This window comes from Trichomycterus rosablanca, chromosome 11 (assembly GCF_030014385.1).
Source record: "Trichomycterus rosablanca isolate fTriRos1 chromosome 11, fTriRos1.hap1, whole genome shotgun sequence".
Lineage (NCBI taxonomy): Eukaryota > Metazoa > Chordata > Actinopteri > Siluriformes > Trichomycteridae > Trichomycterus > Trichomycterus rosablanca.
Window position 1 is genome coordinate 12,829,113 of NC_085998.1, and position 18,894 is coordinate 12,848,006.

The 18,894-nt window shown below is 39.1% G+C and overlaps 1 protein-coding gene across 9 annotated transcripts in view; it reads left to right on the top strand.

Moving 5' to 3' along the window:
- celf6 (CUGBP Elav-like family member 6) overlaps positions 1 to 18,894 on the top strand; it is a 237,279-nt gene that overhangs the window by 147,654 nt on the left and 70,731 nt on the right. For all 9 annotated transcript variants that reach the window (XM_063005170.1, XM_063005176.1, XM_063005175.1 and 6 more), the window contains one exon: positions 1,003 to 1,051. In XM_063005170.1, the coding sequence (XP_062861240.1) occupies positions 1,003 to 1,051 (49 nt within the window). The remainder of the gene's footprint in view (positions 1 to 1,002; positions 1,052 to 18,894) is intronic.

Sequence of the window (18,894 nt, forward strand, 5' to 3'; positions counted from 1 at the left end):
GATTAACCATAACATTAAAACCACCCCCTTGTTTCTACTCACTGTCCATTTTATCAGCTCCACTTACCATATAGAAGCACTTTGTAGTTCTACAATTACTGACTGTAGTCCATCTGTTTCTCTGCATGCTTTGTTAGCCCACTTTCATGCTGTTCTTCAATGGCCAGGACCCCCACACAGCAGGTATTATTTGGGTGGTGGATCATTCTCAGCACTGCAGTGACAATGACATGGTGGTGGTGTGTTAGTGTGTGTTGTGCTGGTATGAGTGGATCAGACACAGCAGCGCTGCTGTAAATTTTAAATACCGTGTCCACTCACTGTCCACTCTATTAGACACTCCTACCTAGTTCCACCATGTAGATGTAAAGTCAGAGACGATCGCTCATCTATTGCTGTTTGAGTTGGTCATCTTCTAGACCTTCATCAGTGGTCACAGGACGTTGCCCACAGGGTGCTGTTGGCTGGATATATTTTGGGTTGGTGGACCATTCTCAGTCCAGCAGTGACAGTGAGGTGTTTAAAAACTCCAGCAGCGCTGCTGTGTCTTATACACTAATACCAACACAACACACACTAACACACCACCACCATGTCAGTGTCACTGCAGTGCTGAGAATGGTCCTGTGGGGGTCCTGACCATTGAAGAACAGCATGAAAGGGGACTAACAAAGCATGCAGAGAAACAGATGGACTACAGTCAGTAATTGTAAAATTACAAAGTGCTTCTATATGGTAAGTGGAGCTGATAAAATGGACAGTGAGTGTAGAAAAAAGGAGGTGGTTTTAATGTCATGGCTGATCAGTGTATTTTTGCTCTTTTCTGAATTAAAGTGATTTACTCGACCAGCTCTACCCTAATTCATCAGTGTCGTCACCAATACGAAATAAAAAATCAGCTTCACAAACCAAAAGCTGAAAATAGAAACAGAATGATTTTAAATCCCATTTCTGTACACTTAGGACCTGGGGGTAACGGATATCTCTCTCTCTTCTTTTCAGATGAACCGGCCCATCCAGGTGAAGCCAGCAGACAGTGAAGGACGGGGAGGTAAATAACCATTTATTTACACATGTGAACGCATGCAATACCCGAAAGCACTAAGTGCTGTTGTGTGTAGAGGAGGCATATTACTGTAGGTCAAACATATAGGTGATTTGATCAAACCTCTAACCTCTTTTTCATTATGTCTGCAGATATTTATACTTAACTTTAATACTACAGTCCCTTTATTTGTTTTGTACCTTAAACCTAATTAAAAAAAGGTATTAAAAAAATACCTTAAGGTGACAAAAACATGGGGTTGGGGGCCAAATACTTTTTTCAGTGGCTGATTGCTATTGGATGTTGTTGTTGTGTTTTGGCAGTCATGGCTTGTGACCATGAGGTTTGTGATTTACTGTGGTGTGTGTGTGTGTGTTGGTAAATCAGGTGGCCCGCTCTGCCACTCTCAACCCATTCAGACCAAAGAGCTGTCAGATGCCCACTTTAATTAGCCACCATCTCAAAACAGGCCAAGCCGTGAGTGAGAGGCTCGGCCTGGGCACAAGCCAATCAGGTTTTTCGGCCAGATGAATTAAAGGTGGGGTATAAAGGAGGACGGATGGATGGCGGTGATCAATTACGACTGGCCTTTTCTCTGCGCCGGTGAGATAGAGGCTGAGGAGAAATAGTGTGAGGATGGGGGAATGAAATACACAGGATTGTGAAACTGGTGGAGAGCTGCTGCGTCCTGACAGTCTGTGTAGCAGGTAGAGCGTGGAGTGTTTGTGTAAACCGTAGTGAGGCAGAATGAAATAGGGGATTCTGAGCAGCCTGAACAAAGATATTGAGTCTTATTGGCAGGTTGGTGAAGAATTGCTTAAACTGACAATGATGGCAAGGGTACATCTCTATTTCAAGTGATTCTCTGTCACATTCCATGCTTATTTTTATCAGTAGTCACAGTAGCTTGACCTTACATTAATGGTGTCTTCCTGACTACCATGGTGCCTACAATAAACTCACTTCTCTGTCAGTCTCCTCCTCCTCTCATTTGCATTTTCCCCAATTCTCCTCCCAATCTAGTTGTATCCAATTACCCGATTGCATTAAATTTCCCCTTTACTGATGTTGACCTCCACTCCTGACTGAAGAGAGCCGTGACTAACACACGCCCCCTCTGACATGTGTGTAGTAGCCGACTGCATCTTTTCACCTGCACAAGGCGGGTTCATGTGTGAAGACACACCCTGATCCCCATTATAAGTAGAGTGTGTAGGCACCATCAATCAGCCAGCAGAGGTCGTAATTGCATCAGTTATGAGGAATCCCCTCCAGCACCCTCCCTGCGAACGAGCCAATCATTGGTCGTGTGGGCGCCCAGCCTGCCGGTAGCAGTGCTGAGATTCGAACTCACGGGTTTAACATGTCAGCTCTGGTGTGCTATTGTGTTTTACCGCTGCGCCACCTTTCCTTAATTACATTAACGCCCCCAACCCCTAATCTGAATAACTGCTCATTTACCTTTACATGACAGACCCCCAAGGTAAGAAACAGAACTGCATCGATGACACACCAACACCCAAAATGATCCACTACAGACAGGCCTCTGTTGTGTTTGAATAGTATTAGGGACTGATAGTATGTTCCTATTTTATGTTTAAACCATTTAACAGGTGCTTTTATCCAAAGTAGAGATGGATGAGTACCGATACTGGTATCGGGTATTTGCCCGATACCGCGCTCATTAACTTGTGCTCGTACTCGCAAATGAGGCTCCGATACTAAACATCAGACACCGTGTGCCTAGTGCACGTTGCTGTGTTATGCCTAGTTCACACTACACGATTTCCGCCCTGATTTTCGCTCTGCGACTGGTCGGCGCTAGATTTGCCGGCTCGGGAGCAACTCGGCGTTCGCTCGGCGATCAAAACTCGGCTCTCGATCGCTAAGTGTGAACTATCCAACAACTCGATCCTACCGGCTCGCCGAGCGCTCGGCGACCGGATCGAGTTTTCTAGCATGTCAGATATCTGATCCAATAGGTATTGGTATCGGTATCGGCAAGTACAAAAATACACGTACTTGTACTCGGTTGGGAAAAAATGGTATTGATGCATCCCTAATCCAAAGCGACTTACAATTGTGACCTAGCACAATTCAAGCAATTGAGGGTTAACAACCTTGCTCCAGGGCTCACCAGTGGCAACTTAGTGGTGGATGCAGTTGAACTGGCAGTCTTCTTATTACTAGTCCTGTACCCTAACCACTCAGCTACCATTTGTTAGAAGAATTTTAACATTTGGGGGCACCAATTTTTCTCCCAATCTAGTCGTATCCAATTACTCGATTGCATTTCTTCTCCTCTCTGCTGCTGCTGACCTTCCCTCCTGACTGAGGAGAGCCGTGACTTGTACACGCCCCCTGAGACACATGTGCAGTAGCCAACATATAATTCTCAGTATTACGCATGGAGAGTCAGGCATTGATCTCCATAATCCCCCGTCTCTGTGCAGGCATCATAGATCAGCCAGCAGAGGGCATAATTGCATCAGTTATGAGGAATCCCCTCTAGCATTCAACCCAGCTGACAAGCCAATCATTGTCCATATAGGCATAACTCGAACTCATGAGTTTAAGATGCCAGCTCTGGGGTACTAGCATGTTTTACTGCTGCGCCACCTGAGCACCCTTTTAATCTTACTAGTCTTATTAATTGTATCTTTACTTTTGAAGAAGTAAATAACCCAGAGGTTCACATGTGCTTTCAGTAAGGATTGAAAATAATTAATCAATGTGTTTAATTAGAACCATGACAGGTACTGTGAGTTTGTGTGCTGTTAGTTTGGGCAGAATTTGATTGTCTAGAATTTGCAGGGATGATGATCAGACCCCAGTTTATGTGTATTAATTGCAGAAATTATTACTATGATCATCATTATTATTATTATTATTAGTCGTAGTAGTAGTACTAGTAGTAGTAGTAATAGAAAAAGAAGTAGAAGGATGCCTGTTAGGCATTACCTTATTGCTTAAGATTAGGGATGTAACGATGCACTACAAGACAGTTAAAAATCGATTCACATGTGTAACGATTCAAATCGGTTTACATGTATAATAAATCGATATTCACTTTAAACAGCAGAGGGCACTGGTGCTATTCATCTCGCCTGGTTGATGTCACTACAGGGTTGCCAGGTTCGGAATTTTCCAACCAAATTTATTGATCTGAGGATACTTTCTTTATTTATATTATATCATTTATTTATTTCATGTTGGATTTGTTTCATTTCAGGTTTTTTTACACAAAAAGGGGAATGTGCAGCATTGTTTTGCATAGTTTATACCTACCTCAGAAATAAAAGGACATTCATTATTTAGATAAATAAAAGATAAGCACAAATACAGTATTTTATTTTATTTTTTAATGAGAAATAAAAGGAAACTTTGTCATCATTTGTCTTCAATTTAATTTTGTTGAAAAAATCGGAATAAAATCGTATCATGAACTCAGTATCGTGAATCGCATCACATCGTGGGTAGAGTGTATCATTACATCCCTACTTAAGTTGTAAAAGTATAAGGCTCGGTACAAAAATCATCTCAAGCAAAAACAAAAAAGTACAACTTGGTCTAAATTTGGTAAACAAGTTCATGTAAAGTCAGTAAAAAGTAAAAAATAACATCCACATTCCCAGGAGAAATAGCAGCTCTCGGTTGAGACTTGGCAGTGCAGCAGTGTGTGCTGGCACAAACATGAGCTGGGGAAATGATGCCGGTATAAGACATCATAATCTGGCATTCTGGCATCAACTCCACTTCAGATCCTGCATCTAATTCTCACTTCAGACCCACATGAGTCATAAATTGTATATTTTTGCCCTGAATTAACTCATCTAACAGTAGGAGTCAAGACTCTTCATACAGAAAGGACCCGGACTGCTCCACCTGGGAATTAAACCCAGGACATTCTTACTGAGACGTGACCGTGCTACCCACCAGAACAGCAAGCCACCCAGGCTAACAACAGAAAAATACTAGGAATAAACTTTATCCCAGTTGAGCACAGAGCACGCTGTGGGTATAATATAATGAAGATTCCTGATGTCCTTCAGAACGTCATTGCCTTTTGCTTTATTTTATTCAGCTGAAAATGATGCTTATCAGAAGCGATTTTGACTAAGTCTGCCATCTCTTTCTCTTTAGAAGTCTGCTCTGATCCTATTTCTCTGACACAGAACTCAATCAGAAAAAGCCATGGACGTTCTACCCACAGTGTGGACAGGGGGTGAATTAGTCACGTTATTGCCTTTTAAGCTGATTTGCCCATAACAGGTTTAGAAGCAGCAGGCTTTTCTATTCTATCTTTTGTATTCAGTAGCTCAAGCAACACAAGGGAACTTTATAGAGTAACAGTGCCATTAAGGGGGTTTCTGGATCCTCAGAAGATTTGGATCCATTATGTGTTATGTAGGGCCAGTGATAGCTCAGTGGTTAAGGTACTGGACTAGTAAACAGAAGATTGCCGGTTCAAGCCCCACCACCACCAAGTTGCCACTGTTGGGTCCCTGAGCAAGGCCCTTAACCCTCAATTGCTCATTGTGTTCCGCTCACTGTGTAAGTCGCTTTGGATAAAAGCGTCTGCTAAATGCTGAAAATGTAAATGTATTATAATAATAAAATAAAAGCAGAAATATAGAAAAAAACAATAGCTAGTGCAGATGTTTTCAGACTGGTTCATAGTTGAAACAATAAAACAGTTTAGTCTGACCAATAAGTGAATTTGGATCAAGATAATAAAACGTTAATAGTGAAAAGAATGATGATTATAAAAAGGGTTTATTGTTGTGTCACTATATACACTGATCAGCCATAACATTAAAACCACCTACTTTTTTTTACACTTATATTACACCATATAGAAGCACTTTGATTCTCTGCATGCTTTGTTAGCCCCCTTTCATGCTGTTCTTCGATGGTCAGAACCCCACAGGACCACCACAGAGCCGGTATTATTTAGGTGGTGAATCATTCTCAGCACTGCAGTGATACTGACATGGTGGGGGTGTGTTAGTGTGTGTTGTGCTGGTATGAGTGGATGAGACACAGCAGTGCTGATGGAGTTTTTAAACACCTCGCTGTCACTGCTGGACTGAGAATAGTCCACCAACCAAAAATCTATCCAGCCAACAGCGCCCCGTAGGCAGTGTCCTGTGACCACTGATGAAGTTCTAGAAGATGACCAACTCAAACAGCATCAATTGATGAGTGAACGTCTCTGACTTTACATCTACAAGTTGAACCAACTAGGTAGGAGTGTCTAATAGAGTGGACAGTGAGTGGACACAGTATTTTTAAAAACTCATACTAACACATCACCACCATGTCATTGTCACTGCAGTGCAGAGAATGACCCACCACCTAAATAATACCTGCTCTGTGGTGGTCCTGAGAGAGTCCTGACCATTGAAGAACAGGGTGAAAACAGGCAAAAATAGTATGTAGAGAAATAGATGGATTACAGACAGTAATTGTAGAACTACAAAGTGCTTCTATATGGTAAGTGGAGCTGATAAAATGGACAGTGAGTGCAGAAACAAGGAGGTGATTTTAATGTTATGGCTGATCAGTGTATATATGTGATTGACTAAGCCACCATTTACCATCGCTCAACCATTGTCATGTGTGGCGTACACCAAAAGAACAGTCCAGACCAGAATGCTTGGTTTCTACAGTTAAAAGGGGCTGGTTTTTCTTATGTTATAGGGGTGTTTTGTAGGCATATTTTGGTCTAAAAAATTTTTTGACTGATTACATGACCACCAGCATTACAACACCTCTATCCAGAGAGCATATAAGGCTACTAAATGGAATCATCATCTCAATGGTTAGGACCAATATAACTACTATGACTTTGGTAAATATACATTTCTGGAGCCAGTGGTACCTGCTTATATATAATGGTAAGTAGAAAAGAAAGAAAGTTTGAAAGAGCTCAGAAGTTTGGTTGAAACAGTACATACACCTCTAAGATGTTCTCAGTAAATGATCAGTGTTTCAGCTGGGATTGGTAAGCAGCAGCATAGATCAGCTGTAGAGATCATTAATCAGCTGTAAAACCCAGAAAGCTGAATGGATTGCGCTTTTAGCGGTGAGGCAGCCGAGTGAATCTAGATAGTAAATCAGCTGAACATTTTCTTGTCCTCTGTCTGACATTTTAGTCCCCAGTGCACCTCTCTCCCATTTCCAACTTTCAAATGCGTCTGTCCTTCCCCAGTTCTCTCTCTTTCTCTCTGCTGACCTTGTCCTCCTCTGTGTCACTGCGAGAAAAGATGAGTCTCCATTATCTCAGATTGGAGATGGCCATTATCTACACAATCTATGAAGCAAGTCTCACATCAGAGGGCATAGCGCAATTTGGGTGGGAAGAAGAGGGTGGCAGCTTGTCCGTTTCTCCCCGCACGTAAACTTTCATTGTCTGCTGTGTTTTGTTGCACGTTTGTCACAGATAATTATTCCAAATCCTTTTAAATGTGATATAAAACGACTTTTAAATTAGTGTTTGATTTATTAAAGGACAGAAGTTATTCCACATTAACAGGCCTGTGGAAATAAATGAATATATAAAATAACTGCTTGCCTCGAACTATATAACTGCTGCGCCACATTTAACAGCAACAACTGCAACAAAATGCTCCAGATAACTGGAGAATGGCTGTGGAATGTTAAAAAGCTTTATCTTCTATACAGAATTGCTTTAATTTAGCCACACTGGATGTTTATGAGTATTAAATATTTCTTTCTGTGGCTGAAAGGAAACAAAATGAGTGTTTCCTTTTTTAGAGTGACCTAGTCAATCAGAGATTGATTGGCTTGAGTGTTAGTATTATTGTTTTGTTGCATAACTCAATTGTGCTGGGTTCTGATAACAGAACTTTCTCCTCATAAGTATTTTAGGTAAAGAGCCGAATTTATGGTTGTGTCCATAACCATTATGTCTGTTTTTTTTTTTTTTTTTTTTTTTTTTTTTTGCATTTTTTTCAAATTTAGTCATATCCAGTTACCCAATTGCATTATGCTTCCTCTCTACTGATGTTGATCCCCACCCTGATTGAGGAGAGCCATAACTGACACATGCCCCTTCAGACACGTGTGCAGTAGCAGACTGCATCTTTTCACCTGAACGAGGCAAGTTCATATGCGGATCAGTTCAGTCGGCCAGCAGAGGTCATAATTGCATCAGTTATGAGGCCGTCAATATGAGGCAGTCAATTGTTGTTCATGTAGGCACCCAGCCTGCCAGATGGCGGAGCTTAGATTCAAACAGATGAGTTCGAAATGTCAGCTCTGGTGTGCTAGCGTGTTTTACCGCTGCACCACCTGAGCGTTGACATGATGTTTTTATTGTGGAATGGCTTGTAAGTTTTACTGGGATGTATAGACAAGTAAACATGGGCTATATGTAAGGCCGTAACTAATTCACAGCAATAAAAATCACGTCATGAATTGTGAAATGAATCTTTTCCCATGTAATATAAAATTAGCTGTGAAATTTGTGTTTAGCGATTTAACATTTTTCATTCACGTAGTATTTAAGTACCTCACATTTACTGGTTAATTCGCACTATGAGGCAGTCTTAGCAATCCTACGGCAATTCAGTTAGCAATCGGTACGTCGAAATGGGCAAAATGTCAAAGTTTAAAGCGTTTAAAAACACTACATGGGTAACTGAGTCTGAAAAACTCCCAACCAATTCTGTGGACGCAGAACCAAACCAAAATACAGACGGGAATTTTCAAACATGAAGCCTTAAGCAAAGCTTAAATAGATGCTCTAGAATTTTACATCAAAAAGAAAACACCGGCAGGAGCTGCAGCACAAAACGCGCACTGCGTACCCTACGAATAATATTTACGACAACTCGTAAAATAATATTTTACTATTAAACATGTATTTATTTTAGGGCTGTCAAACGATTAAAATTTTTAATCGCGATTAATCTCAGAATTTCATATAGTTAATCGCGATTAATCGCATTAAAAAAAATCTGTGTAAATGTTATAGAAAACAAGGATTTTTAAGTGAAATGTTACAATTAAAATGGTGAACACATTTTATGCTAAATGTACTTATGTTAAAAACTGCTGGGACAAGAGAAAACTGTAAGGGAGTTTATTCACTCACATATTAGGCAGTAAATGTCAGATTGTAGGTTAGAATTTCTCCATCAGCAAACATTGTAGATCAGCGGTGCTTTAGGTGGGATAAGGCGTAGTTATTGTATCAGACTTGTCTGTGGTTGTATCGTGACGATGGTTTGATGGACGTTTCTACACGAAGTGAGTGTGTTTTGACCCTTTGGGGCTTCCATAGTTCATGAACTAACGTGCTCGACTCAGCTTTCCGGTATTCGGTACAGAAGAAGAAGTTAATTAAGTGTAATAAAGTGTTCTGCTCCCGACAACTTGTGAATATAGCGTGTATTTATTTCTTTATTATGCAAGTACATCACTACCACGATCGGTTACATTATGTTAACAAACCGCAAATGAAAAACGGTGGCAAGTCCGACATTAAAACGTTTGTTCTACCAGTCAAGTCTCAACATTAACTAGAATTTGCGTTAATGGCACTAATTTTTTTAATCGCGTTAAATTGAGGTCGCGTTAATGCGTTATTATCGCGTTAACTTCGACAGCCCTAATTTATTTATATTAAAGCATTTTTCAAACTATTTACTAAACACATTTTTTAACTAAATAACATACTCCTTAAGGGTATTTCCATCCTAAATTAGGTATAAACTTCTATTTTGGGCCTTTTTGCCATTTAAATAAAATTTTTCTTTATTAAGACATAATCTGAGAGCATCTCAAGCAGTCCTGGGCATTTCAGTATCCCCTGACTCATCAGGTGAAAATAAATGGCACATGGGATTCTGTGATTGTGTGCAACTTTTACCCAGTGAGAGCTCTTCTCCGCTCATCATGCAAATAAAGACCTATAACTCCCGGAGTCCCGGAGATAAAAACTAAAAGTAGAGCTAAATATCACGTCTCATGTTCTCCTGCTCTCACTTTTCACGTCTATATTTTCTCCAGCTATCATTCAGAGTTGCCTGGAATGGAATGAAATTGCCTCGTAGGAGTGAGGTGTGAGATCTGTCTGTCTGTCACTGAGCAAGTTTAACTGACTTTATAATGGACAACTGAGTTTATTAGACAAGTGAAGTTTACGTTGACATGCATGTGTAAGGCACATATGTCAGGGCTGTTTTGGGATTCTATTTATTTCTTTTCTGTGACTAAAGGATTGGACCACACGTCCTTGTCAAAGAAAAAGGAATTTTAACTCTGGAATAGGATTATTGTGGGTTTTGGGCATATACTGGGTAAAAATACACATTCTATAATGTCATTTAAGTTTGTGGCATGGCCCTCTAATTCCTAATCAATAATTATGGTTACATTTGCATTTACAATTTTAGCATTTTAGCAGACACCTTTATCCAAAGCCCACTTACAGTACAGTTACAATAGACAGTCTGAGCAATTGAGGGTTAAGGGCCTTGCTCAAGGGCCCATCTGCAACAACCTGGCAGTGGTGGGGCTTGAACCAGCAACCCTCTGATTACTAGTCCCGTACCTTAACCACTACGCTACAGCTTATATAGATAATTGTGCCTGTAGGAGAGTTTGACTTCACCTATTAAAAGTATACATAAAAAAGTACATATATAAAACAAACATAAGTGTGCCATAAATTAAAAGCGGCGGCACGGTGCCTCAGTGGATAGCACTGACACCTCGCAACAAGAAGGTCCTGGGTTCGATTCCCAGGTGGAGTGGTCCGGGTCCCTTCTGTTCTCCCTGTGTCTGTGTGGGTTTCCTCTGGGAGCTCTGGTTTCCTCCCACCGTCCAAAGAAGTGTGGTGAATTGGAGATACAAAATTGTCCATGACTATGTTTTACATAAAAGATTTAAACTTGTGTAACCAGTATTTAGCTGTCCTGTCATGAATGTAACCAAAGTGTGTAAAACATGATGTTAAAATCTTAATAAATTAATTAATTAAAAGCCTCAACAAGTGCTGCTGTCTGCAAAGTGTGAGCTTTTTATATCTGATTTGAAGGCTGCCGTAAACAAAGAAGCCTCTGGTCCAAAATCAGCACCTTAAAGTTCAATTGAGGTTTGTTGCTGATCCTGTGGGCAAAGAAGAATCAGGATCCGGGGCTTTGTTAATGCATGGCTTCCTTTAAGTCGATGGTCTTTTAAAGCTTGCTTGACTGTAGAGCATGACATAACCTATCATATGTTGTATGCTTTTAGGAGTGGTCAGTGTTATGTTAGCCCTGTCTAGAAGTGTCACAGCTGCTTATTAGCATGTGAAAAAACCTGAAAATACCTTAGATATTGTGAAAGCTGTTAAGCTATTAAGACTTAATACCTGACTTCAACTGTTATGACAACTCGAGACAGCATAAATCTAACATGATAGGTTAATGAAATGTGTATAGGTGTTCACGGTAGAGTTTATTAGATGCATTTTCCATGCAGGCAAACCACATACTATTTAAATAATAAAATACTATAAAAATATTTGCATTTCATTGTCATCAATCATGGTTACGGTGGGTTGAACCAGGAAACAATGAGTGCAAAGCAGGAATACCTAAGACAGGGTCGCAAGGTTTTGGCCGTCCACCCCCCTTCCCCCATCTTTCTCAAACACTGTCAATAATGTCTGTATAAGCGCCCAGCCATCTGATAGCACCGTTGAAATTCAAACCCTGGTGTAATAGACTGCTGCGCCACCCCATCAAGGCTCTTCTCTGTACTTGCACCCAAGTAGTGGAACGAGCTTCCCTTGTCTGTTTGAGCTTCTGAGTCTGTTCTATTCTATTCATTTCTTGCACAAAAAACTCCCCACTTTGGTTCTAACAGAGTTTCAGCAGATTTGTATTCTTGGACTGTTGTCTACTTAAACTAAAGTAAGGCAGGGCTCTAGACTAACTTTTTGAACTGGTTGCACTGGTGCGCCTAAAAAAACAAAAGTTAGGTGCACCCAAATTTTCGACCGCATCGCATTTAACACCTCAGTTTTACAGGTTCACTTTTTTTTTAATCGCTGTCCATATAGGCAATATTGCCTTGTAAATGATTAACTAACAATCTGGTCAACATAAAGTTCTTTATTTGAAGCACAATTCTACACGAAAGGTAACTTACTGAAAAAGTGTTGGTGCTTAAAGTGCTTCACTGAGCTGAAATTTTAACTCAAGATCTCATTTAATGATAAGAATATTACAAATGGTTAATGCAGTAACGACACGCATATTATTGACATAGGCTACATCACATGACATTATTACATTTTTTGCCGCTGATATTTTTAAAGTGCCTTAAAAAAAGATGAACTGTGTGATATGACGTGGTAAAAGTGACCCGGACAGAACAAACAACGTTTAACGTGAAATATAAACAGCACACGTGAAGTAAATCCAGCTAAACACAGATACATGTGGAGCTGTTAGACTGGATTTGATGGTTATTTCACACAGATGTTTGTTTGTATCGTGGAACTTTAATGATGTTTTATCTCTCGAGTCGAGCGCTGAGCAAATCGGTTATTTATGTCGAGAGTCGCGGTGAAAGCGAAGCGCAAAACTCTTCTCACGTAATTAACTAAAGAAAACAACAACTGAGACAAACACGTCACGTCTTCTTATCACCGATATTTGATTGATGTTTTTGCATAAAAACCAACATCTGTAACAGCAGCACATGCTCGCACATATTCTACACACTCCGCCATGATATTACTACTCTTAACTTTTGCTGTGTAACGCCCACCGTTGATGACGCTGGTCCCGCCCTTTACTATCTCTCATTAGTTTGGACATATAGATATGATTAGATTATGGGCCTAATGTGTGTCTGTTGTTGCACCGGGGACTTTCAGAGTCACAGAGACTTATTTTTTTTCCCCTCGAACGGCTGGTCGCACCAGTGCGACCTCAGATTTTTTTCAGTCGCATCATTGAGAAATTAGGTCGCATGTGCAACCAAATTGGTCGCACTCTAGAGCCCTGTAAGGTAATGTCTACTATGGAATCACTTCTGTAAGTCGCTCTGGATAACGGCGTCTGCTAAATGCCAAAAATGTAAATGTAATGTAAATGTAATGATGAGTTCTTGTATTGGGGCAGCACGGTGGCTTGGTGGGTAGCACTGTTGCCTCTCAGCAAGAAGGTCCTGGAAGGTCCTTTGATTCCCAGGTGGAGCAGTCATTTCTGTGTGAAGTTTGCGTGTTCTCATGTCTGCGTGGGTTTTATTTGGGAGCTCTGGTTTCCTCCCACAGTCCAAAGATATACAGTCAGGTTAATTGGAGCTACTAAAATTGCCCTACATGTAAAGGTGTGTGTGTTGCCCTGTTATGGACTGGCAAACTTGTACGGGGTTATTGAACCCACCTTACCACCACAGCAGTGGTAAAATGAATAGTAATTGTATTCTTCTACAGCAGTGAGGGTTGCCTTGGGCCCAGACTCTGAGCCTAACCTGAAGACACACCCATTTCAAGGCATTACATACTTATTTACTAACAGCAGTTTGGATTTCCCAGTCCAGCATATCAGAAGTGAACCCATGCAGACTTCAATAAGACAAATGCAGCAACAAACCCTAGTGTATTATTAATGCTGTAATAATTAATTCATTTATTCAATTTTAGTGTCAGTAGTAACATGTTCAGTAGGGAATGAAATCTTACCCCTCGTATACCAATCCTATACTACTCCTGCCTATAATATTTGCAAACAAAATGCAATCCAGTCCTGTTCTTTTTTCATGTTAGAAGTAGGAGAGAAAAATGCCAACTGTATTGGAATGCTGTCTACAGAAAGAGTAGCACTTTATTCCACCGAGAGAAGCATCAATCTTGACAGCATATGGCATCTGTGTGAAATCCATTAATTTTTAATAAACTGAGCCGGAATGAAAAAGCTGCCTGAGACAAGCAATTGTCAGATGTCACTAGTGTTTTGACAGCTTTCTTGATCTCCATTTGTGTATTTGCATTCGCATAACTGGGGCTGTCCACTTGGCGTGTCTGCTCGGACGTGGCAGCAGACTGACAGGCACTCATTTTCCAGACAATTTCCTGTGCTTTTCTGCGAGTGAAAGAGCACGACAGATAGCCGAAAGAGAGATGGGAATTGTGCATGAGCGATTTTTGTATGTGTAGTCAACTTTAAAAGTTAAAAGCAACAAGTCAAAGTTACAAGTGCTTCACTTCACGCACTTCATTTCTGCTCGTTCACTATTATATCAAGCAGCATGTGAGAACATGAAGCTCTTAATGCGGCTGGTGTGAAGTGCGCTTATGAAGAAAGGCCGCGTTCTCAGTCTGCACTGCAGTATTAAACTATTACGCAGTGCTTTATTCTACGTGAGGATCTCAACACTCTTGATGGGAATCATGCAGGCGCACTCTCGGTGGTTATTAATTGAAATACTGTACTGAGAAGTTAAGCTAAGTGAAGGCAGTGAAGCAGTGCTTTGTTTTAAGAGGTTTAAAGATAATTTGGTATTAAGCCCAGCATGTTGCATGTTAAAAAGAGATTCTGGTTTGTCTGTGCATATTTGATGTGACCTTGGCTATAGTGAAACAAATTTCACAATGTTGCACAGTATCTGATGGCATGAACATCTAGGGAATGAATGTGGTGGGGACACATTGATAAAACAAAATGCCTCCACATTAAATAAATAAGTATATAAATAATATTTTTTTTTAAACATAAAAAGGTCATCCAACTTAAAGAAAACTCTATTTCAGCATTCAATTTTAGATTGTGTCCGTATAATTTAAATTCACATAAATAGATTAACATCCCATTTTCATTTATGAGAAACCAAGACATTATAATCACGTTCACTGAATTATTCTTTATTAAAAAAATAATAATAGTTGTTGAGTGGATTATAGTAAAGCATTATTCCTTAACAGTAGACATTGTTACTGCTTCAGTATCAAATCACGATTGGTATGCACCATTCTAGTGGTCACTGGGCATTGCACATGGTCATCTAAGGATGGTGACCAGCTTTCATTCAGCCAAAGATATCACCTATCTATAAAACTACTGTGCTGATATTGTTTTGGTGGTGTCTTTTAATTTAGTTCGAGTTTCTGAGTTTCTAGATATGTTTGGCCATGTAGTGTACTTGCTTGGAAGGATGAGAGGCTGTATGGACATGTGGGTGGTTTAATAAAAGAAAAATAGAGAAAATGATGAAAGTGTGAGGGGAAAGAATGATAGAATATTGAATGGACAAACTGATAGAAGGATAAATAGATAAAGAATAGGGGATGGATGGATGGATGGATGGATGGATGGAAGAACAATAGCTGCATGAATGCATTAAAGGATGGATGATTAAATTAAAGGATCAGGACTGATGACTGCTGAGATGGGTCTCTGGCTGTGTTCAAATATCTAAACTGGCTTCCCAACCAAATCTTCATAATGTGTTGATTAATTACTTTTTCAAAGAGGTGACGTGTGTGGATTACATAGTTCATTAAAAAAAATTACCTGAATTGCATGAAGTGTACATCTATGTGGTTTGTTCCTTCCTAATTTTCTGTTGTAGTATGTTTCTAATATAACCATGATAGGTAAAAAATAAAAGGTGCTAGTCAAACAGTGATAGATATGCACCATTCTAGCTGTCACTGGGCATTGCACATGGTGATCTTAGGATAGTGAGTAGCTTTCATTCAGCCAAATATATCACCCATCTATAACACTCCTAATTAAAAAAATACTGTGGTGGCATTCCCTGGTGTCTTTTAATTTTGTCTGAGCTTCTGAGTTTCCAGATATTTTTGGCCATGTCGTGTACTTGCTTGGAAGGATGGGTGGCTGTATGGACAAGTGGATGGTTTAATAAAAGGAAAAATAGATAAAGTGATGAAAGGGTGAAGGAAAAAGATAGAATATTGAATGGACAAATTGATAGAAGGATAAATGGATAAAGAATGGATGGATGGATGGATGGATGAATGGATGGATAAATGGATGGATAAATGGATAGATGGATGGATGGATAAATAGATAAATGGATGGATGGTTGGGTGATTATATAATTAGATGGATAAATGGATGGATGGATGAATGGATGGATAATTGGATGGATAAATAGATAAATGGATAGATGGATGGATGGATAGATGGATGGTTGGGTGATTATATAATTAGATGGATAAATGGATGGATGAATAGATAAATGGATGGATGGTTGGGTGATTATATAATTAGATGGATAAATGGATGGATGGATGAATGGATGGATAATTGGATGGATAAATAGATAAATGGATAGATGGATGGATGGATAGATGGATGGTTGGGTGATTATATAATTAGATGGATAAATGGATGGATGAATAGATAAATGGATGGATGGTTGGGTGATTATATAATTAGATGGATAAATGGATGGATGAATAGATAAATGGATGGATGAATAGATAAATGGATGGATGAATAAATGGATGGATGGATGGATAAATAGATGGATGGATGGTTGGATGATTATATAATTGGATGGATGAATTAATGGATGGATGAAGAGATAAATAGATAAATAGATGGATGAATGGATAAATGGATGGATGGATGGATAAACGGATGGCTTGAATGGATGTATGGATGGATAAATGGATGGATGGATAGATGGATGGATAGATGGATGGATGGATGGATGGATGGATGAATGGATAAATGGATGGATGGATGGATGAATGGATGAATGGATGAATTGATAAATGGATGGATGAATGGATGGAAGAACAATAGCTGCATGAATGCATTAAAGCATGGATGGCTAAATTGAAGCATCAAGACTGATGAGTGGTGAGTTGGGTCTCTGGCTGTGTTCAAATATTTAAACTGGTTCCCTAACTAAATCTTCATAATTTATTGATTTTTTTTTTCAGAGAGATTATATGGCCGTTGGAATACTTTGTTAATTAATAAGAAATTACATTATGTGTAAAATTATGTCATCTGTTTCATCTCAGATTTCTATTGTAATATGTTTCCAATATGACCCATATATGTAAGAATAAAGGGTGCTATTACTATTTCACACTACTGTAGATTGTCAGTGCATTCTGTGTAATAAGTTGTTTGTTTGCAGAGAAACACAAAATATGTGTGTAACTAAAGGGATTAAGAAATTAACTGTAATCTGTTAGCTATAGGAAAAGGAAATTAGATTAATGTGATCCGTTATCCAGTAGATCTAACCATCGATAAACAGGGAGAAGGGGAATAAAGAATTATTTTTGTCTGGGAACAAAAAGGAAGCTGAGTATGATTTAAAATAAAACAAAATCTGTCCCCATCCCTGAGCAATGCTCAGAGGAACACTTGTTCATTTCCACTGAGGGTGATTGATTATTTTTATGCTTTTACTAACACATTGGAAATGTTCCCTCTTTGTTCTCATGGCTAGTTAATTAGTCTTGTAAAGCTGACATTAGGGCTGTTAAAGACTCCCGACAGAGGGGAGAGTGTATGTCCCCTAACACCAGAGGACCACAGATCTCTAACAAATATCTAGACACACTGAAAGAGAGAGAGAGAAAAACCATGCTGGGCGTGGGTTGCTCCAGTTAATGGTGTGGTGGTCCCACTCGTATTTCGCAGTCTCTGGCTAATTTTAGGTTTCCTATTTTTACCTTTTTATTTTTTACCAAGAACTAAGTTTTCTATCCACTTTTTTTGTTGTAGGCTGCAGATGTTTTGTGTCATTCATTTATTACTTTTTTGGCTATCTCCATTATTTCTTCTGTACCCGGGTGATTCTTCAATTGCGGGCTCTTTTTACCATCTTAACTTTTGAAAAATAAAATTAGTAATAATTTAGTTTTAATTATGTCAAGATAATGCTTACACGCTTTAGAGCAAAGACTTAATGATGGCTACAATTGAGCTTATATAGAATTTTAATATTTCATATTTATTTGCGAAGTGGCATAGCAAAATGTCATTATGTGTTGGTAATGACGTGTTGCGGTAATGACAATTTTTACTTTTTTTAAGAAAAAAAACTAGCTAGGCCATGGATTTTCTAAAGCTAGTCAACAGCTAGTACAAGATGCACTTGAAATAAATATAAATAATGTGTAAATTTATTTTTTTTTTTGGTAAAGTACTGCCATACTGATGTAAATGGTAATGACGCTGAATAAATATACTCTATGATCAGGAGGAATACATGATTAAATTACTCACATTTCCAGACATTAAAATGTTAATCTTCTCTCATGGCTGGCATGTGCTTCCTCGCGAGTCTTTGTTTCCATGGTTACAACATACACAAGTGTTACCTTTAAATGATTCCCTACAGAAACCATACACTGTTGCGGTACTGACGATAATGCTGGGGACAGTAATATATTGCTCAAAAATATGCATAGGTTGTACAAATATGAAAAAAAAAATTACATCTTGTTTCTTTTAAGTTATTATGAAACTCAAATTGTGATTTTTATAATGAATTGATCACTTTTTAGCATTTTATTAGAGCAGAGAAGTTTTAAAGTCTGGGTTGGGGACAAGGCCAAAGTAGCAAAATATTGATGTTTAAATCATCGTAAAAAATGAAAATCAAAATTATTTTGGTATGTAATTTTTTTAGTGATACAATGAATGATCTTTTTAATACCTAAAATATTTGTTTTGTAATAAAGTATTTTTAACACAAATTTATAACCTAGGGACGTAAAAGTTCCCCCAATTGAAGAATCACCCATTCCCTTTTAGTTGGTAGCTTTTCAGCCACCCTGTTGTGTCTATCTAGGTCACATATGTCAAACTCAAGGCCCGCAGGCCAAA